At 51.9% G+C, this 20935-nt stretch overlaps 8 protein-coding genes across 8 annotated transcripts; 4 read left to right on the top strand and 4 right to left on the bottom strand.

Moving 5' to 3' along the window:
- Positions 1-1528: 1528 nt before the first annotated feature.
- STEHIDRAFT_117900 (MFS general substrate transporter) lies at positions 1529-3682 on the top strand. Its single transcript, XM_007299141.1, has 6 exons — positions 1529-1993; positions 2068-2127; positions 2197-2349; positions 2425-2772; positions 2846-3046; positions 3141-3682. The coding sequence occupies exons 1-6, from the start codon at positions 1595-1597 to the stop codon at positions 3561-3563; spliced, it is 1584 nt and encodes a 527-aa protein (XP_007299203.1). The 5' UTR covers positions 1529-1594; the 3' UTR covers positions 3564-3682.
- A 1457-nt stretch (positions 3683-5139) lies between these two features.
- Positions 5140-6437, top strand: STEHIDRAFT_165153 (uncharacterized protein). Its single transcript, XM_007299140.1, has 6 exons — positions 5140-5333; positions 5418-5567; positions 5688-5731; positions 5815-5902; positions 5992-6029; positions 6094-6437. Exons 1-6 carry the CDS (start codon positions 5192-5194, stop codon positions 6151-6153), a joined length of 522 nt encoding a protein of 173 aa, XP_007299202.1. The 5' UTR covers positions 5140-5191; the 3' UTR covers positions 6154-6437.
- A 47-nt stretch (positions 6438-6484) lies between these two features.
- On the bottom strand, positions 6485-6976 carry STEHIDRAFT_46648 (uncharacterized protein; the record flags this gene model as incomplete). The annotated part of the gene is made up of 3 exons (XM_007297952.1): positions 6485-6566; positions 6634-6749; positions 6854-6976. 3 exons carry the CDS (start codon positions 6974-6976, stop codon positions 6485-6487), a joined length of 321 nt encoding a protein of 106 aa, XP_007298014.1.
- A 222-nt stretch (positions 6977-7198) lies between these two features.
- STEHIDRAFT_46407 (NAD-P-binding protein) lies at positions 7199-8273 on the top strand (the record flags this gene model as incomplete). The annotated part of the gene is made up of 2 exons (XM_007297937.1): positions 7199-8109; positions 8174-8273. The coding sequence occupies 2 exons, from the start codon at positions 7199-7201 to the stop codon at positions 8271-8273; spliced, it is 1011 nt and encodes a 336-aa protein (XP_007297999.1).
- A 1107-nt stretch (positions 8274-9380) lies between these two features.
- On the bottom strand, positions 9381-10415 carry STEHIDRAFT_107334 (acyl-CoA N-acyltransferase; the record flags this gene model as incomplete). The annotated part of the gene is made up of 7 exons (XM_007299139.1): positions 9381-9483; positions 9550-9586; positions 9661-9782; positions 9848-10030; positions 10093-10182; positions 10235-10293; positions 10356-10415. 7 exons carry the CDS (start codon positions 10413-10415, stop codon positions 9381-9383), a joined length of 654 nt encoding a protein of 217 aa, XP_007299201.1.
- A 516-nt stretch (positions 10416-10931) lies between these two features.
- Positions 10932-12406, top strand: STEHIDRAFT_48227 (RIO1-domain-containing protein; the record flags this gene model as incomplete). Its single annotated transcript, XM_007298042.1, has 8 exons — positions 10932-10994; positions 11056-11197; positions 11257-11370; positions 11481-11535; positions 11593-11713; positions 11778-11866; positions 11941-12135; positions 12211-12406. 8 exons carry the CDS (start codon positions 10932-10934, stop codon positions 12404-12406), a joined length of 975 nt encoding a protein of 324 aa, XP_007298104.1.
- A 4018-nt stretch (positions 12407-16424) lies between these two features.
- Positions 16425-17296, bottom strand: STEHIDRAFT_152266 (uncharacterized protein; the record flags this gene model as incomplete). Its single annotated transcript, XM_007299138.1, has 2 exons — positions 16425-16510; positions 16573-17296. The coding sequence occupies 2 exons, from the start codon at positions 17294-17296 to the stop codon at positions 16425-16427; spliced, it is 810 nt and encodes a 269-aa protein (XP_007299200.1).
- Positions 17297-17743: 447 nt separating this feature from the next.
- On the bottom strand, positions 17744-19470 carry STEHIDRAFT_90387 (uncharacterized protein). Its single transcript, XM_007298313.1, has 5 exons — positions 18553-19470; positions 18336-18492; positions 18236-18282; positions 18148-18169; positions 17744-18077 (listed from the first exon to the last, which is right to left on the bottom strand). Exons 1-5 carry the CDS (start codon positions 19008-19010, stop codon positions 17955-17957), a joined length of 807 nt encoding a protein of 268 aa, XP_007298375.1. The 5' UTR covers positions 19011-19470; the 3' UTR covers positions 17744-17954.
- Between the last annotated feature and the right edge of the window lie 1465 nt (positions 19471-20935).

The following is a 20935-nucleotide window of genomic DNA, read 5'->3' as shown; positions in this document are numbered from 1 at the left end:
TGTCAAATATTCCTGGGGCTCTTCTGTGCCCAAACGGTGGCCGCAACGCTTCATTGCACTTTCTGCAATGGACGTGGTGCGCTTTCTGCCACAGGCTCGCTGCACCGGACTGTGTGTCCAAAATACTGGTGAAAGTGTGTCATTCCTTTCTGCGACTAGGCTAGTCATTGTCAGAAAGCATTCCCATGCATTCCTCGGGCCCATCAATGCAGGAACGGTGGCCTCAATGCTCCGTTGGGCTTTCTAGAACGGGCTCACCGCACCGAAACGCATGGCCAGAATACTGTGGAGAAAGCCGGTGCTGCAAGTCCGTTGCAGAAAGTGCAATGGAGCATTGAGGCCACCATTTGTGCAACCATGAGCCCACAGAAGGCATGAGAGTGCTTTCTAACAGTGACTAGACTAGTCGTAGAAGGGAATGACCCTTTGTCGACAGTATTCTGGCCCTGTGTCCAAGTACTGTGAGCCCATTGCAGATAGTACAACAAGTCCATTGCGGAAAGCGCAACGGAGCATTGAGGCCACTGTTCGTACATTGATGAGCCCAAAGAATGCATGAGAGCGCTTTCGGACAATGACTGGACTAGTCGCAGAAGGGAATGACACTTTGTCAACAGTATTCTGGCCCTGTGCTCAGGTGCTGTGACTCTGTTGCAGAAAGCGCAACGGAGCATTGAGGCCACTGTGCATCCAATGAGGATGCCCAAAAAGCTATCACAGTACTGTCTACGAATGACTACACAATTTGCAGAAGAGAATGGCACTTTGCTGACTGGAAGGAAGGAAAGAAGGATATTTGGGCCATGTGCTCAGGTCCAGCGAGTCGATTGCAGAAAACGCAACGGTGGAGTGAGGTCACCATGACTGAAAATGATGCTCTTCCAATGGATATTGATAACGTCTAACAATGACTACACAAGTGACAAATTAGATTGACATGATTTGGATAGTATTTTACCCATGCCTGTAAGTGCAAGCTGCGAGTACCTTTTCAATTTGGATTCATCCACAGCTAGTTTATGGCTTCATTCACTTTAGATTCATCCACAGCTAGTTTACAGCTTCATTCAACATTCATTTTCTTAGCCCAATAACCGTTATAGCAGTTTGTTGGGTCTTATTGAATAAATCACTTCAATGTTTCCTCTGTAAACTACAGTCATGCAAGGATCTTGACAGCTGACTAATCACGTCAGTGCTGCCGGTGGTATGGCTTGAGGATTTGACCAAAACAGGCAAGAGGAATTGGAACTAAGTACCCTGCGATTGGCATGATGTTGGACTGAGTCCATCAGGAGCTTCACTGGCGCTTACTCTGGATTTCGAGCTGTTGCGTTCTCCGCAACCTAGAAAGTTGATTGTCGGGTTTTCTTTGACCACTCAGTTGGTAAATCTGCCAGTGCGTTCCTCCTGGTGAGCATAGAATACAGTATCTGGAAATTCCGTGGTCTTCGCGCCATACTCGTTTCCACTATGTCCTCTGCGATCTTACTCAACGACTGTGGCCCTTTTCCCTTTTTAGGAAACGTAGAGTTACTTCAATTGCTGCAAGCTCTATAACTGAGCACTGAGGACAAGGAGCCGTAACCCAACGATGCCCATACCCGTCGCATCCGAACCGTTACAGTCGACGGAGACATGGTCCCTTCAGACCATCGTTCCCCACGACGACTCAGGCTCTACCGCTGAATTTCCCCCGGGCCAGGAAACCCCTGCCAGTGGTACCGGTGGTACCGGTCAAGCATCTGAATTGCAGAAACCATCGTCACACTCGCGCTCTCAGGCTATCCCTCCACCAGACCACGAGAACATTCCGGTAACAAGAGTCGTGGTTGAGCAAGCCGATGGTGATGCCAGTTCCGAGTCCGTACCCCCGGATAATGCGGCAGAAGATATGCGTCCGACAAGACGATATCAGGCTGTGTTGCTGTTTGCGGGGTTTATGATGATATTTCAGGTTATTGGGATTAATCAGACGTATGGTATTTTTCAGGTGGGTGGGACTTGTGGTGCTTGAACTTTCATATACTAGTAGATGGGTGTGCTAACACTGATAGGGTGGAACAGGAGTTTTATACGTCCTCGGAGAGTAATATTGTGGATGCTGCTGGACAGGATGCTCTCGTTGTCCGTGCCGACTTTTATTCTGCCTGTTGAAGTTTAATTCATGTCTAACATGATCGATGTATTCAACAGGCCCTGGTAGGAACACTTGGGAGCGGGCTTACCTGGAGTGGCGGCATATTCGTCAATCCTTTGATCTCTAGAGTGCACAATACGAAGCTCATCACATTGGCTGGCGCATTCCTGATGAGCGCAGGGATCTTCCTCGCAAGCTATTCGTCCAAGGTAAACCCACCACACGCAATATGATACTCGCTTCGCTTCCACAGCTGATCTCCTTTTCTCGCTTTCTTTCTCCAGCTCTGGCACCTCTTCCTCACCCAATCCCTCCTCTACGGCCTCGGCAGCAGCCTCTTCTACTTCCCCATAATGTCCCTCGCACCCCCCTTCTTCAATCGCCACCGCGGCTTCGCCATGGGCTTCATCCTCTCCGGCAACGGAGCCGGCGGCCTCGTCCTCGCTCCGGTCTTGCACGCTCTGCTGAGTAAAGTCGGGGTGAGGTGGACGTTGCGGACGTTGGGGCTGTGGAATTTGGTGGTTTGTGTCCCGGTGGCGTGTGTGGTGAGGCAGCCGCCTGGGTTTGGGTTTGGGAGGACGGGGAGGAGGATGGATAGGAAGATGTTTAGGCAGGGGACGTTTTTGCTTCAGGTTTGTTTTTCTGCTGCATCTTCACCGTCATTGGCAGTTGTGCTGACTTTGAATTTGTGGTGGTTCGTATTAGTCTTTCGGAGCACTTTTGCAGGCTGCTGGGAATGTCATACCGTTGTATTATCTGACGACGTACTCGACCTCTGTACTTTCTTATTCAAGCTCGACGGGCAGTCTGTTACTTGCTGTCAACAATGCAGTGAACAGTGTATCCAGAATCGGCATGGGCATGTTGGCCGATAATATTGGGAGGCAAAATACCATGGTAGCCAGTGTAAGCACGCGCTCATCACAACCTCTCAGCCCAGTCCGACTCGACCGTTCAAATACCTCTGAGCCTCATCATCTCAATTTTGCTACAATGACAGGTCATACTATCCGGAATAACAGTCCTCGCCCTCTGGATCGACGCCACCCGCTCTCGCTTCCTCGCCTTCATCGTCTTCTACGGTATCTACGCAGGAGGCTACAACGCCCTCCTCCCCACCACCATCACCGAAGTGTACGGGATACAGAACTACGCGACCGTCAACGCCGCGATATACTTCATCCGCGGACTGGGAACGATGATGGGCGCGCCCGTCGCGGGTGTCATACTGGGGAGCCATGCGAGGAGCTCGACAGGTTCAGGGAATCTGGGCAGTGGAGGGCTGTCGATGGGCGAGTTGAAGGGGAGGTATGCGGATGTTGCGGTTTATGATGGGGCGTTGTTGGTGGGTGCGGGGGTTTGTGTGGCGGCTGTGAGGTGGTTGGATGCGAGGAATAAGGGAGGATGGGTTTGGAAGGCATGATTTCGTTTTACGAACGTCGATGTGTGCGATGCAATCCTAATTACACACGCATGCATATATATTGTTTATAATGTCTGTACTGTGCTCTTCTTCACTCTTGTTGCTGAACTCGACGGAACACAATCATTTACTGCATACACTTCGGCATCAAGCATGAGTGCTCCGTCTTGCATGGAATCTTTATCTTGAGGTGTGCGTCTGTTGGCTTCCCCCGAAGGGTACTAGTCCCCTGAGCCACGAAGAGGCCGACGCACTACCAAGGGGTCCGGTTATCAGTAACAGACGGAAGAGAAAAAGTGAAATGGTGAACACGGGGATCGGCCCATGCTCAAACTTACCCTAGGGGCGCCCGCAGACCCCGTAGACCTAGAAACGAAAACGCAGACACAAAACACGAGACACGAGACCGAGACACGAAACAGGGAGCCCAAAACCCAAACCGAATCCTCCGAGAGCGGGTTCGTTACGAGCACGGGAGACCCAGCGACTTCGCCCTTGGACGTGACACTCCCACGCCTGGACGATTGAAGCTTTCTATGCCGTACACGCCTATTACCGTATAGCGTGCAGCCCACAATAAAAAACGCAGAGGATAGTCAGTCGACGAAGTGTGGTGGTGGGTAATGGATGAGAGAGGACGTACCGAGCTCCATGCACTCTCGGGCGAAGCGAGGGGCTCCGGCTCACGGACGGCAGCACTTTGGCCACGATCCGATTTTCTGTAAGAGAAGACAGAGAGAGAGCCGGTTAAGTCAGTTGTGGTCTGAAGAGGGCACGTACGAAGATAGGAGGACACTCACTGCACATTCAGGCCTCGCACCGGGCCTCGCCTGGTTCTACAGAGACAGTTGGAATATAAGAATGAATCGGTGAGTATACAATCGAAATAAGGGAAGAAGGATGGGGTGGGAGGACAGGACAGGACAAGGAAGGACTCGAACGTACAACAGGTATGAAGGCCGCGGGCCACCTCTGGAGAATACAAGCTGGCAAAGGAGAGATTTTATATCTCTCCAAAAGTAATTGCTTACGAATGGTGATTCTAGTGAGACAGTGCTCATCCGCTGGATATTTGCGCGTCAGTGTCGAGAAATATGTCAGATGTCTCATCGGACGTGAATAGCTGAAGTCCAGAGCAAGTCTCAGACGCGATGTTCTGCCCGCTGGGCTCGATCAGGTTGGATGGCGGGACATATGTTCGAGAAAAAGCGTGATATCTCTTCTTGGTGGGCCGAGAAATGAGTGGAGACATGATAATCGTCACAGTAACAAGGCGATTGTGCGGGGAACTTTGAAAGGGAATCCATGTTTATTCGGGTCCGAGTCTCCGAGATTTGAACAATAAGGACACCAACTTTCTACCTTTTCCGGACGCTGTACATTGACATGTGCTCGCCGTCATCAGTCTCGTCCGGCTCGAGTGCGTATGGTCGAATAAATACTTATCGAGAAGGCCGACAAAGGCCAGGGCGAACTGGACGTTTGTAGAGTCGCCTTCCGAGCGGATTCCCGCGCCTCCGCGTGCATATCGTGTAATAAACCGTGTTCGCGTTCATCGTCCCTTCGCTTGTACGACCTTGTCTTCAACTCGTTTTTCATCCCTCCTCTGTTTCGCTAAAAAGGCAGCCATGCTCGCAGCAGCCCTCCGCCAGACCTCTCGTGCTTCGTCGTCTTCACTGAAGACAGGCCTGCGTGCCTCCAACTCGCTGAAATCTCTTTCTGCGGCGAACGTTTTTCGTCCCGGACATGCCTTCGCGAGGACACTCATCAGTGCGTCCTCCCTCTGGTTATGCTCAGGCAGTCATATCTGATGCTAGCTGATACTTACGTGCTGGTGATTATGTCCTCGTATAGCCAAGAGATACACCAAAGACCACGAGGCGGTCGAGTTCGACGACGAGAAGGGTTTGGGTACGGTCATGATCACGGATTACGCACAGTCAAGTCTTGGGGATGTCGTTTTTGTTGAATTGTCGGAACAGGGGTCGTCGGTAGGACAGGGTGGTATGTGGCTTCTTTTCTCCTTTTTACAGTCCTTTCTCTCTCTGCATGGCTGTTGGTTGTTCGATCGCGTTTCGGCTATTTGTTTACGCTGTCTGTATGATGCTCATTCTTTGTATACAGACAACATCGGTGCTGTGGAGAGTGTGAAGGCTGCGTCTGATATCGTACGTTCCCACCTCCGCTGCTTGTTTTCTTATTCTCGTGCTAATCGACTCTAACGTACGTTCTCCGTTCGCCGACACGATAGTACTCCCCGGTATCCGGAACAATTGAGGATATCAACAGCCAGTTGAGCAGCGAGCCTTCACTCCTCAACAAGTCGCCAGAACAGAAAGGTACGTGGCACTCTCACGTATAGGTTTGACCCGACGTGCCGGAGTCAATCCTAAGCATTCCCTTCTCTGACTTGCTATAATAATCGTAGGCTGGCTTTGCAAAATCAAACTCGCGGATCCTTCAGAGGTGCGTGCAAAGTAAAACATGAGTTTACGCAAGTATGCAATGCTGATGGTCGGCCATGATATAGCTGGAGAAGCTCATGTCCGCGGAGGAGTACAAGGCCTTCTGTGAAGAGGCAGCGTCATAAAGGGCTCCGATAGACGAAGCGTCAACCGCTTCAATTCAAATTTCCGCGATGACTTCAGTCAGGATCACGAGCATCAACTGCACTCACGCTATGCTAGGAGGACCTGCGTCGGGTAATGGGGCTGGCAAGGAGAACGTAGAGGCTAGACGGAGGGTGGTCTTACACCACGTTTAGGTTTCGGTTAATGTACATGCATGCATAACTCGGCTTGGTTGATTTCATACGCGAGCAGGCAAGAGATAATGTTGGTCGATAATTGATGGTCCTCTATGGCTAGCAAATCCATAATAATCTAACCGGAAGAGAGGAGTAGTGGTGGCGGCAAAGGGAGTTATGATGAAGGCTTGTACTCGGTCGGCTCGCCGCGGGCCTCCATCCTTTGCTTTGCTTCCTGAAGCGCCCAGTTCTGAACACTGAGTACATCCAACGACAACTGGGTTAGCACTTGAAGCGAAAGGTAGATGCAGAAAACAGACGCACGCAGAATCTGGCTTGTAGTACAACAATACTGACACTCCGATCATACCTCCGAACATCCCGATGTACCAGATGTTCTCCCAGTCCTCCTTCACTCGTTTCTGTCCGGGTGCTGGGGGCTATTAAGCGCATATATGAATATGATGGTAATGACGAAGACCATGTAAAGTACGAGAAATAGCGATGAGTCAATAGTAGTGGAAAGTTGAGATCCAGGACGCACCTTCTCGCCGAAGAGGTAACCTGAGGGTTCGTTGAACCGTGGTGCGCCGTGGCCGTGCGAGGCGAAACGCTTGTTGCAGATTTGACGAGAAGGACGCCCGCGGAGGGCTCGAAGGCCAGTCATGCACTGCGGCATGGTCGGGCAAAAGGTAGGGTGAATGAAGTGAGCACAATGAGGTTCTTCGACGTCGTTGAGCGTGAGGCCGATCCGGCGTTTGCCGAGAGCGATCTCACGACGTTTACGAGTGGTGGCGTAGGAGATAGATTTCCTCTCCGTAACGCGCTGAATACATCTAGTCCTTGTACTCTGGAGAATTTCTCTGACGACGCTGAGCATCTCCTACTCATGGCAGCACTTTTCGGTCTTCTCAAGGAGAAATATGGCCGTTCACCTCTTCCTCCTCCTTCCACATTCTCCGACAAAACCATCATCGTCACCGGATCCAACACCGGTCTCGGTCTCGAAGCAGCCCGCCACTTCGTTTCTCTAGGCGCGAAAACTGTGGTCCTTGCTGTTCGCTCCGAAGCCAAAGGTCTCAGAGCCAAATCCTCCATCGAGTCTTCCACCAAACGGTACGGAGTCGTACAGGTTTGGACCCTCGACTACGAGTCCTATGCGAGCGTCTCTGCCTTCCTCACGCGCGTTGAGACCGAGCTCCCGACGGTGGATATTGTCGTTTTAAATGCGGGAGTGTTTCCTCGTAAATACGAGAAGAGCAAGGAGGGTTGGGAGATGGCGTTGCAGGTTAACGTGCTGTCCACTGCGCTGCTTGGGTACTTGCTGCTTGCGAAGCTTCGCGGGAGCAGAAGACCGGATAGCGACAACGCAGATCCAAGTGGCAAAGAACTTCCTCATCTTTGTATCGTGGGTTCGCATGTCCACGCCTCCATAAAGCACCTGGAGCAGCAGAACGCGCCACACATCCTCCACGCTCTCAATGCACCAGAGGCGTTTACGAGGAAGCAGTATGGCATCTCGAAATTATTTGATCAGTACATCACCACCGAGCTCGCTGCCATCATCACGAGAGAGGGAGACAACGAGATTCCTGCGGTCGTGGTCAATTCGTTGTCGCCTGGCTTGGTTCGGTCTGACCTGGGAAGAGCATACGACAAGTGGTATGAGCGCGCGTTCGTCGCGGTTTTCTTCCGGATATTTGCCATGTCAACGGAAAAAGGGAGCCGAGCTTTGGTTCATGCATCCATACAAGGCCGGGAGTGCCATGGGAAATACTGGAGAAGGGGAAAGATTGCCGTGTATGTCTATCTTACCGGTTACACGTCCTATCAATCTGACCATATTTGGTTGCTTCACTTACAGTCCCGGTCCACTCGTTACGAGCGACGAGGGCAAGAGACTTGGGAAACGGGTATGGACGGAGATCCTGGAAGAGATATCGACAAAGCACTCTCAGAGATGAACGCGTGAACCTTGTGTTTGTTTGGCGTTTCCTCGTGGTCACGTATACCCAGAAAGTTTTCTTTCCGTTGCCGTTGTATTACATTCTTACTCATATCGCCGACTGCATATGATTTTCCCGTTAGGAATGAACCATGGTGGCGCTGTGTCGCTCGACCAGGAAAGCATAGTACGTTGCACGCGAGAGCCGCGGACGCACGGTCTCCACGGTTGCCAGTTCAGGTTACACAAGATGGTTGACGAACAAGCTGATAACGGATGCCAGTCATGGCTATATTAGGACACCGGTGAAGTCGTCGAACGAAGCAGCACCGGCACAATATGGTTCATCAGCGGAACCGTCGGAAACGACATCGATGTCTTGCTGATCAGCAAATATGGTGCAGGCCACCACTCTTCAGCTCAAGATACAGGAGATCGTTTTCCGAGATGCCGGGGCTTCGTCACGAAAAGGTCACTGTAAGTACCTCTAAAGGCAAACTACTCTCTTCCGAGAACTTTGCTCGCCATCATGTCACCTCCAAAGTTTGTATTTTCTCGTCATATGGGCGTGAAGATCGAGGGCGACAGGGCGGCGAGGGACCGTCGTGAGTTGCTCGCTTTGACAGAATGATGACATCCATTCTTCTACTCCTTTGAGACAATGGTGTCATCCGTTGTGATACTTGGTACGCTGACCCAGGGTCCTTTATGCTACACTTGAGGTGGCGTTCGGTGGCGTTCGGTAGCAATCTGTCTCATTCTCCGTTAGATGAGTGGCCACAACGTCTTAGGGACATTGCCGGCATGGTAATTTGTTGGAGACGCTGGCAAGATTGGTGGGAGGAGATGTGACACCGGAAGACTCCGACACTCGACGGGTTTTGGGCGGGATGCGGATAAAACCCAATAAGTAATTGAACTTCTAGCTTGTTATATTGGATATTGTGTTGTTCTACTAAGGTAATGAGGGATTAAAGGAGATGTGGCGCTGATATAATGACAGATACTGGTGTTCAGATTCCATGTGAGATGAGGCGAGCTGTCGATTGAGGATCCAAGCATTTTCCGTATTTATGTAAATCCGAGATGATCGTGTCCGGGGTGGAGAAAGCTGTGAAAGGACGAGCTAAGAGATTTCCCTCGACATGATCCAGTAATCTGTGGTTCGGTCTTCCTCGTCCCAGTCGGCCTCATCGCCGTATCCAGGAGACGTGGGATCGACTGCGAAACTATCGGACATATGAAGTCAGTCGCCCTACCACACAACTGCAGGCATAGCCAGGCGAAGAACATACCCCATTGAGCCGTATGCTGCGAGGGCAGGTTCGTTGGCTGTGGAGTGTAAGGATGAAGCAAAGTCGTCAGAAAGCTTAGGAAGTACGCAAGGAAGCTAGCGAATGGCGTACATCGAAAGACAGTGAGCATGATCTTGTCCATTTTCCAATGGCGACCCACTTCCCCCAGGTACTGCATGAGCAGTCGGCCTATACCTGTCCGTCGTGCATCCTTGCCGACTTGTAGCTCGTAACTGCAGATAACATGGTAATCATTTGAGTAATGTTCCCACCGCAAATTAAGACACAAGAGACATACCAATAGACAAGATTCTCACCTTGTTCGCGAATAAATCGAAACATCGTGTACGCGACAATCTCGCCGGAGGATGCCGGTGAGTCTTTCTCCATGGGTTTCTGGACGAGAATGAAGCGGGAGTTCTTGTGAAATAGTTCGCGCCGTTTCTTGGGTGGATTCCAACCTAGTGAAGATCCCTCAGAACTATTTGCCTGTCCTCAGCGACGCCAGGACCATGAACCAATATCTAGAAATCCCACACTCACAGCGCTTTCATATTCATTTCAAAGATATTCCAAATTAATTCTCGCTCGCTCACGGAAAGGTCCGTGGAGTGGGATACCTGCACATCGTACCTTCAAGATGATGTGTTAATTACCAGAGCATCAAAGGTGACATTGTACGCACTGTTCTTGAGAAGCCATACATGTCGTGGGAATCAAACTACGCAGCTGTCCCGCTGTCGCCTGACGTTACAGTATAAAATAGAATCACGGTAGTAACGGAGCAGCAGAACGAGCGGACATACTTTCACGGCCTTTTGTGTGGCAGAGAGCTTCCGCAGAGGCATTCGTGAGCGAGCTGACATGTCGCCTGTAGTGGAGTCTGTTCACAAACAACTACCACTCAACACGAGGATAATCAATGGGCTGTGTGTGCAAAGCGTGATCAAGATTGGAGACGCAGTTTGTTTTATGAGATCACAAACGGGTGGGACAGTTAGATGGCGCGTACTTACAGCGGCGTTCAACGCGACGAGTCGGAACGGCGGTGGCGGTACGTAGTGGTTGAACGTTCAACGGTTGAGTTTCTTACTTACCTTTTTGGGAGCGTGTGAGACCTGTGATCGAGATCGGCAGTTGCCGCATAGCAAATCTTTGCAGATTGAGCTACTTCACTTTCTGCCTCAGTCCACAGTCCTCTACTCTGGTGCTTTCTAGCTTACTTGAACCTAGCCTTTCAATATAGCCTATTCTGCTCCCGAGAAGTCTCTATCGCTTACTGCTCGATTTCACACCGAAAGGCGCCTGTCCAACGGTCACTGCAGCATAACTGCTTTCAGTCAATTAACTCCTCGCCACAATAACCTGGAGGTCTCCCCATTATGAAGCTTGACGCCACAGACCTCCGCTATGTGACCTCTGACGAATTCAGAGTTCTCACTGCAGTGCGTTCGGCCCTTCACAATGTCTCAGACCTAGTTAATAAACCTTGTAATTGTTGGTCAGGTCGAAATGGGCTCTAAAAATCATGAGGTCGTGCCCACCTCACTCATCGTCCAGATCTCAGGACTACGGAATGGAGGAGTCAACAAGCTCATCGGTAGTCTGGCGAAGAGAAATCTAGTGTCCAAGGTGCAAAACTCAAAGTGTGAGTGTTGTATGCCGTCTGTCATGCGCAATGGGGAGTAATGAGTCTGAGGTGTCCAGACGATGGGTACAGGCTAACGTACGGCGGGTACGATTACCTCGCCATGCGTGCGATGTCCAAGCGAGACTCTATGTACTCGGTTGGTAATCAGATCGGTGTAGGGAAGGAGTCAGGTATGTCTGAGCCTTGCTTATGTAGTTTGTTGTGTTACTCACGCCAGTTCATTCACCGCTCTGTCGCCGATTTATGCGGTCCTTCGCCTTGTATTGCCATCCACTTCCAGACATCTATATTGTTGCCGACCTGGAGGGAAACGAGATGGTGCTCAAGCTTCACCGGTATGCCCAAATAATCCGATCGTTCGCGTGATACAACCGTTTATGCATGGATCCAAGGCTAGGCCGTGTGTCGTTCCGTGCTATCAAGGAGAAGCGAGACTACATGGGTAAACGAAAGTCGGCTTCCTGGATGTACATGTCGCGGTTAGCTGCTCAAAAGGAATGGGCATTCATGAAGGTAGATTCTTTGTGTCTCGGATCTTGGGCTCACCACCTTGGCTCGGCTCATCCCTATTTGACAGGTTTTACACGAACACGACTTCCCCGTCCCGCGACCTATCGACCAAGCCAGACATACTATCCTTATGGAATTCATCGACGCGTACCCACTGTAAGTCCTTATTCGCCTGGCTCGGGCCACTCGGAGTCCTGTCCCTTCTTCTGACTCGTCCCGCGGTGTCTTAGACGTCAGATAGATGAAGTCGCCTCGCCAGGCGAGCTGTATTCCAAACTTATGGATGTTATTGTTCGTTTCGCACGCGCCGGACTTATCCACGGCGACTACAACGAGTTCAATATCCTCATTCGCCGCGATTCTGGCGAGCCAGTCGTCATCGACTTTCCTCAGATGGTCAGCACCTCGCACGAGAATGCAGAATGGTGAGTGTCCGAGGAAATCAGCCCCACTCCCGACAAGATCCCTCTCAGACCATATCTTGATTTCATCTCCGCCAGGTATTTCAATCGGGACGTGGAATGCATTCGCACGTTCTTTCGGAGACGGTTCAAGTATGAGAGCGCGATCTATCCGCGGTTCCGGAGTACGATGAAGGACGGCGATAAAGACGGAGACTTCCATCTGGACGTCGTCGTAGAGGCGAGCGGGTTTGGCCGTAAAGAGATGAGAGTGATCCAGGAGGTTTGTCTTTAACCACCTCGATATCAGAACGGTCTGATGTGCTCATGGAAATCACGCAGTACATGGACGCGGTCAAGGAGGAAGAGGGGCCTGATCAAACTGACAGCGAAGACGAAAGCGGGAGCGAAGAGGAGGAGGAAGAGGAGGAAGAGGAACAAAATGAGGTTGAGAACAACCATGATGGGTCAGAAGTAGAAGGCGGCGATGGCGTGCGCGACTCCGTGCACGATGACCAGCAGCAGTCGGACGATATTCGCGGACGGCGAGCAGAAGACCTCGGAGCGAGAGAGTCGCTTTCCGCACAACCAACGACCGACTCTCCCGCCGTCTTCCCTTCCTCCGAGGAGTCATCAGAACCGCTCCCCGTCGAGGAATCTACTGCTCCCCGCTCTCACTCACGCACATCATCCCTCGAGGAACATGTCGCTTCCCTTTCGCTGTCACACCACGACCCGGATCTTATTACCGACAGGGCCGCCACTCAGGCTTCGAAGGCACATGCTCGCCAACAGCGCAAGTATCACTCGAAACGGGGTGCTCAGCGTATCGGGAGGCCGCAGGGTAGCAAGGCCAAACAGGATACGAGGGTCAAACTTGACCGGGGCGGGATGTGGGATTGAGGCGAGCTACGTCGCCGTGTTCGGTCGTGTTTTTGGAGCGACGGCCTCGATCGTCTGCGATGCTGATGATGTTGTATTCTTGTATTCCTACTCAATTCACCGCGCCTGCTGTAAGACCTGCATTTCATCTAGTCACACAACGTTCTAGTATTTCAAAGACGGGCTCTTCGACTCGTTATACTCCGGGCACCCCGAAGCTGAAAGGACATGTTGACCGTTGCTGTCACTCGTTCAATTCAAGCCAAAGAAAACATGCGATGCGGTGCCACATCTCGGCGTAAGGGACGTAAAGACCAGTCGGGGCAACTGAAGTGGCGAGAAACATCATAGGAATGTGACGGTGGATGAAACGGAACCCCAAGCAGCTATGTCTCTCGCTCTTACAGCACCGTCCTGATTGACAGCGGGCCATACGAAAATGGACCTTTTTTTGTATGACGACCCCTTCCCGCATCCGCGGAGACCTAAGGCCTGAGGGCCTACGAGGGACGCAAGGCGGGCCACAAAGGCGTCTCGCATGTCCAACTGCCGTTCTACGTCCATCTTAGTACGTTATTTATTCTCCATGATATTATTGTCGATGAGCCCAGCCCGCCGGGCAGGTTTGTTACGAACATGACATCATACTTTGGTCGTGGTTCATCGAACAAACAGGTTTACGAAAGTCGCACCAAGGCGGAGTGGATAATATTAGTATTCTGAGGTCGAGCGTCATTATCCCGCCCAATTGAAAGGAGTCTAGACCACAGTACCTGTACATGTAAATAACAAAAAAGCGCCCTCGGTGAAGGGCATCATGGGAAGCCATGCAAACTACCAACCGTCGAGGTCTGAAAGGAGATACACACGATCCATGACGATCTCTCCGTGTGCCCCCTCGAGGTAAGGGCAATCTGCAGGCGCTCCCCAGAGTTCGAAGAAGGGTGTTCGTTCGGAGACTATACAGTGGCTCGATCATAGGAAGGCGACGTCAGGAGCCGAGGACAATGAATCGACCAAGTTCGCAGGATGTGACTCTGATGGGCACAAAGCATGAGATGATCGACCGTCACGGTGTCCCGACATGCGTAGATTCCCTTCCCCGATATTATGTATGATAGAACCGAGAGCTACGAAGAGAGTTGTACTGTATGCGGCTTGCTCGTCATGACACACAAGGGGACTGCTCACATGTACAATGGACCGATGACCCTGGTTGTTCTGTGCGTCGGCAGTCTAGCCCTCACGACGGCAAACAGATCTCACCGCTGCAAAAGTCCCCAGAAGTGATCATGCTGTGTAGTATGCATGCTCAGCCAACGTGGGGGGAACTCCAAATTCTCAATAGAGGGAGCTTCGTTGACACGGTCGCGCAATTCCCCGGGTCGTCGTTTGCGCCGAACCTGTAGGTTCATATTGTATCTATCTGTGCCTTCCAATCACATGGCGTTACATCAGGTCGAGAATTGAACACCACCAGTTGGGAGCTAGAGAAAGCCATTTTGTTGTCATTTCGGTCATCGACGCATTGGTACAAGAGGTTCGAGCTGTTGCCTATGACATCAGCTCGCACGATAAACCCAAGTAGTACATCGAATGTCGAACATAAATGCACTAACCGTCCAATCGCATTGCTACAAGCCAGGAGCCAATCATGCCGTCACAGGCCAGGAGCCAACCAAATCCCTTCGCTGTACAACGTCCAACCATATCAGCTGAGCGCTCAACCAACGGTTGTAGTCGCAACAAGATTCGCACGGTAAACCCAAGTAGTAAATGGCAAAGTTTCGTCCATGCAGTTCCCCGTAGTTTCTTCAACGCTGTGTCTTCGAAGGTATAATATTTGCTTCAGAAGAGGAACCAATCATATTTGGTTATAGGCCAGGAGCCCGAGTTGAGATGATAGAAACTCATCTGGTTGGCCACAACTCGCACGATATGCCCAAGTAGTAGATAACCGGATTGATTCCCCTCATTCCAATCAACAATAATTGCTGCGGGTAATGACCAACCGTATTCGGTTACTGACCGGGAACCAACCACTGCAGCCGGGTCGGATATGTGCGAGCAAGAGCTGAAGCAAAAAGAAATCATGTCGGTTCTCACCAGATTCGTCCAAGAGTCCCAAAACATGGAGGCGCTTGGTCGGCTACAATTAATTAAACAGCTCGCACTCGCGCTCGCACGTTAGACCCAAGTAGCATATAGCAAGGTCTATCCATCCACCTGCACACGGCGGTACAGTCGTAAGTGTGTAGCACATGGAACAGAGATCGTCAGTGTTCGCAGAATGAAACGACCGACCGACCGACCGAAAGGGAAAGACGCCCAAGTTCGTCTGAAATACCAAACTTGGTGATAGTCAAAACATTATTAGTGACCACCACGCCACAGGGACAATGAAATCGTAAGATCAAGAACCATAGAGCGTACATAGCGTAACGCCAGCGAAAACCTCCGGCACCGTCTCGTCTCCACAAACCCGTGTTGGTGTGCATGTACGCTCAGAAGTAGTGTAGCGTCGCGTCCTCTGGACCTTCTCGTCTGAGAAGACTAGGACGGTGCCCTAAGAGGGTGGTTAGGCATCAAATCGGACTCCATTACAACATAATGGGCAACGCGATGGAGAAGATTCGTACCACACAATTTGTATATCGCCTTGCACCCTTCCGGAGAACGAGTTCGGACGCGACGTAGTTATCTCGCCGGTACGAAAGGGAGATCTGAGATACTTGACTTACGGGATGCAGAGACGACCGTTAGATGTGTTCCGTTACGGTCATCATATTGGATACTGCAAGGTTCAAACCTTCGTATGTCATTCATATGTCCCGCAGCGAAACAGAGGGTTGCCGCGGACGAGGCCCTTCCGCTGTGAGGCGCTCAGCGCTCGGTGTTTAGCTGCTCACGACCACCAACACCAAGTCCGGGTGCGGTACGAGCAGAGAGCCTGAGTGTATGTGTGAGCCACTGCGACTTCGAACTTGGTCGAATTTCTTTCCATCGAGCATGTTGTGTGACGATGCAGGCGCACACAACGGCGCCGTTCATCAATCAAGTATTTCATTGCAAGGTCGAATGAGCACGTACGGCGAGCAGCAGAGCATACGAAGGACTTGCCATTCCTTCCTTCGCAGAGTGGCAGAGACGGAGAAGATGGGTCTGTAGTATAAGCACAAAGACGGAAAAACAAAAACAGATGAGGGCTTGTGAACACGATGAAAGACAGAAAACAGAAGTAAAAACGGCACACGAGCAGGATAGGATACTGTGCTTTGATCCAGTCACGCCGCTGAGCACTGAGTCCTGACAAAAGATGAGTGGCCGACCGAGACCTGGAAGATGTCGAATACGCCATAAAGCCGATAATAGTAGAGTTCAGTCGACAGGAGTGATGGGCAACATATGATAGTATTGAATGAACATACCGCTCATGGCTGCTCCTGGGTCGCTTCGAACTTGTGCTTGTTCTTCGAATGATACTCCGTCATACCCTTCCCACTGCCCGTAACGCCAACTGGAAAGTCCAATTCTCCATGAGCCGACAACAGGAAACCGACAAGAAACCGACAAACGCACCCTTCCCAAGCGGATTATCCGGCGTCTTGAATATACTCGTCCCCGCCACCCCAGCGATATGCACCCCCTTCTTCTCCGACTTCTTCGCAAACTTCTGCCACGACGCCTGTTTCTGCGTCTGCTCCTTCGCCTTCGCCGCCCTCACCTCCAACTTCTTCTCGTTCTTCTTCCGTTTCTTATCCCTCTCCGCCTCCTCCACCGCGTCTATCTTCCGCTTGCTCCCTCCTCCCCCGCCCCACTTCGATGATGACGGGCCAGTCGAGGCGTAGTTCGCGGGCAAGGGCTTGAGCGCGTTCGATTCGAGCATTTCAGTCGAGTTGTACCCTTTGAAAAGGATACTGTACATCCTCTTCTCCGCCGATCCACCTACGGAATTGATACGCGCGGGATACCAAGCCCCATCCCCGCTATACTTCGCAAGACACTCGTCCCCCGCCGACCACACCTGCTTCTCTCCTCCTCCCGTCCCACCACCACCACCACCTCCAGACTTGCGTGACCCCGACCCCGAACCAGAACCCGAACCTTCAGAAGCTTTATGATGGGATGACGAAGCGGCCGAAGATGCGGCAGCGTTCTGTGCGAGCGAGGTTTGGGTGAGGTCGATGAGTTCGATGAGTTCGGAGCGGAGGGAGACGAGTTCTGTGTTTTCGGGGTCGGCGGAGAGCGCGAGTTCGACTTGGGAGAGCTGGACTTGGTAGGTTTCGAGGTCGGCTTTGTCCATGTTTTGTTGTTTCTGGTATAGGTGTTTAGAAAGTAGTACGAATGAAGCAAAGAGCGAGTATCAGGAGGTGTGATGCTTTGGCGGTGGTCGCAGGCCCGACGGACCCCGGTGGCGACGACCCGGGATCCCGAGACTCCGACTGAAACTCCGACGTGTGGCGTATGTAGCGTGGATCCTTTTCCTTCCTTGAATTAAGTCGAACGCCTCCCGAGACGGGACTTTCAACCCTGGCCCAAAAGCAAAAAGATACTTCAATCAGGGAGACGGAACAGATATCGAGAGTATGGGCGGGAGCGGATGCGGCTGTAAGAAGGACGGAACGCTGGAGGCTGTCATGCATTGCCAGTGCCAAGTTAAAGAGTCCTCGATAGACGCCATATTCAAAAGACACGAGACCGACAAAGTTGAAATCAGTTCAATTCAATCCATCACGCGCACGAGTTAAAGGGTCCTTGAAAATCTGTGGCGTCAAGACGGAAAGTATGAAGAGGCCAAGAAACGAGTTGGGCAATAGGAAAGGGGAGACTAAGTAGTACGAGTACAAAAATAAGCAGGATTTTTACTATATGTAACTCCTCGGATCCTAGATACTGAATTCCCTACATCAAAATGACAAGCACCATGACGGCGCAGCCTGAGCGCACCCACTCTCCAGGCCTCACACCTCGGGCTTAGTAGAGTCGACGACGGTCTGCATCGGCTTGGCATCGACGGTGGCAAAGGAAGCCGTATGGGAAGCGAGCTGCTTTTCGCGCGCTATAGCAGCGTTGAGACGATAGTTCTAGGACGCGGAGATGAAGGTCGAAAGTCAGATCCTGCAGGTCACATATCGTAAACGATTGTCGACTCACCGCTCTCTCTAGCTCACGCAGCCTAAAATAGAATTGTTGCTGTAAGTGCGTGCATGGGGGATGAGGGGACATGACTATAAAAACCGACCTTGACTTCATTTGGGATGTATCTTGTTGTAGACCGGCGACGAGGCTCTGTGAAAAAGACGGTCAGTGGTTACGGCGGAGGCATTGTCAGGTGAACTAACTTTGGCAATCTTGGAGTTCAGTCCAGCCCAGAGATCGACGTCTTGGAGATTGACGGGTGCGAGGTTCACTTTGAGCAGCTCCGCGTGAAGTGCGTCGATGTGGGCTTCGAGACTGGCGATGTAAATCGGGCGTCGTTGCGGTGCTTTCATGCACGCACTGAACGGCAGTAATAGTCAGCAGACGGACATGTAGTTGTTCAAAGTCAGGTCAGCGTACGTCTCCTCTGGAGTGAAGACATATCTCTCCAGTGCATGGTTCCAGATTTTGCGGCGTTTTGCGCCGTCTTTTTTGACGAAGAGGCGGGCGTAAGGATGAGCGATGCCCATTGCCGGTCGGGGGCTTTTAGGTGCAGCAGCACTTCGCAGTGCGCTCTCTGAGCGAGGCAAAGGGATGTGCAAGTCGACGGGAGGAAGGATGGACGGAGCACGAAGCATTGAAGAGGATTCAGAGGGTATGGTGACGGTGGTACCAGGAGCAGGCGAAACAGGCGCAGGACGAAGCTCAGTACGAGGAGAGCCCGAGCTTGAGGTAGCGGGCGATGATGGAGCATACTGCAGGGGCTCGGAGCCGTCAGCAGAGGAGGGCCGAGAAGTAGTGTCTGGAGAAGATGGAGGGGAGCGAGTGTCGCCAGTGAAGTCAGAGGTGTCGAGAGGAGGGAGTTGTGGAGTGAACATCGTGCAGGAAAAGAAAGGTGGTGGAGATGAACAAGACACGGAATATTATAAGGAGGTACGACGAGGCCTAGACTTGTATATTCTTTTGCGGCGGAGTGGAGCAGTGGCAGGATGAGTGGAAGCGGAAAAGAATTATTATAATACGGCGCAGAGGAACATAGAAGAACTCGGATTGGGAGAGGACTCCGGGACATGGCGTGGGCGACGTGCGAGTTAATCTGCCCAAAGACGGAGGAAATCAGAATGGGACACCGCCGGCTGGAGAGGGAGGAAGAAACTGCAACAAAGCGGCGCCGAACGTCGACTCCCGATTCGGACCCTGTCTTTGCTCTTTCGACCGCCGCGATCCCCGCTTAGCAGGCGCCTTGCCGCGAACGATACTCGCCTCCCCTCTCTCGCACGCTCCAATCGCCTCGTCCGAGTGCGCATCGACCATCAGCAGATCGCCACCCTCGATGCCCCCTTGTCGCTCCCGTTCGACGAGGGACAATCCACAACAGTTCGCGTGCTCCGAGCTGCCGGTTCAACCTCCGAGCAGATTTCACGCGCCGCTCATCCATCCGCTTGTCCAACCTGCTGTCTTTCTTTCTCCGCTACCGGTCTTATGCACTCCACTCGCACAATCGTCACAACCAGAAGATCGCCGATAAACCACTTGCAACATCAGGCGGCTCTTCTTTGTCCCATGGAAATAAATCAATTCAGTTATGCCTAACGCCGCATCTCGATCTGCTCCATTGGGGCGAGGACAAGGCGTGTCTGCTCCAGTGACTTGCGTCGACTCGTCACCCTTCTCGCGGAAATGAACTGCACGCGACGTCTCAGTTCTAATACAATCTTTGGAGTTCCTGGCTTCCACTACGCCCGACCTGTGGATGTCCCATCGTCGAGCGCACCAAGCTGGCTCACAATTTAGCTAATAGGATATCATAGCGCCTTTCACACGCGCATCGTCATGCGTCATGAGCATAGCTCCGTGGACCTATGGCCAGCGCAGTGGAAGGAGCCGCAAAGTGGATGTCGTGACACTAAGACAAGTAGGTGCTCATTTGGAGAGGGTGACGTTCTGGAACGTCTGATTTTCGTGACGACTCAGATCTCAATCTTCCAGGACGTCGTCACGGTCCTTCTCCGTGTCCAGGCTTGGATAGCGTGCGCTCCCAAAGAGCCATTGCCCGGGTTCACTCTGATGCAGAACGAGCGCCACCGTCTCTAATAAGTACTCCCCCTTTTCGGTTTCGCGAGAATCTCCCCAAGGCACTCAGCTCTCCAATGCAACAAGCCACTTCTCCTCACGCACCCGACAACGCCTTTATCTTCGATGGCGAGTTCGCCGCCGTATGTTTCTTTTTCTTTTTTCTTCTCGTCCCCTCACACCGTGCTCATCCTACCTACAGCAATATCTCGCCGCCCCTGACTTCACCATGCAGAACGGCGTCCAAGAACATCATTCTGATGTCTATCAGGACTCGTACGCACCAGCCTTTCGTGGATGCGATTCCTATCCAGACACTCAACCTACCTTTGAGATGCCGGCAGAGTCCACCATAAATATCCCTTTGGGCTTCGTGCTCCCGCCACACCTGCAGACACTCGACATGGACTATCGGCCGGCAAATCCTGCCACCCAGTCCCAGTCGTTTCAGGCAGACCCTCGCATGCAGCCCTCTTACTCGTCCTACCCGAGTAACGACTCGATCGATCCATTTTCTTACAGTGCGCCCAATATAGTGGCGCCATCGGAGTGGACATCCACACCAGGCTTCGCCTCGTCTCTGCAGAATAACTATCAGCAGCAGCCTTTCAATCCATCTACCCATCCCATCGATTCCTCGCTTTCCAACACCGTACATTCCGACTTTTCTGCAGACGCTTACTACTCGGGCACCCATCAAATCCCCACACGCCACCGTGACCGGGAAGTT

Source organism: Stereum hirsutum (assembly GCF_000264905.1).
Source record: "Stereum hirsutum FP-91666 SS1 unplaced genomic scaffold STEHIscaffold_1, whole genome shotgun sequence".
NCBI lineage: Eukaryota > Fungi > Basidiomycota > Agaricomycetes > Russulales > Stereaceae > Stereum > Stereum hirsutum.
This window is presented reverse-complemented; position numbering and strand designations above follow the sequence as displayed.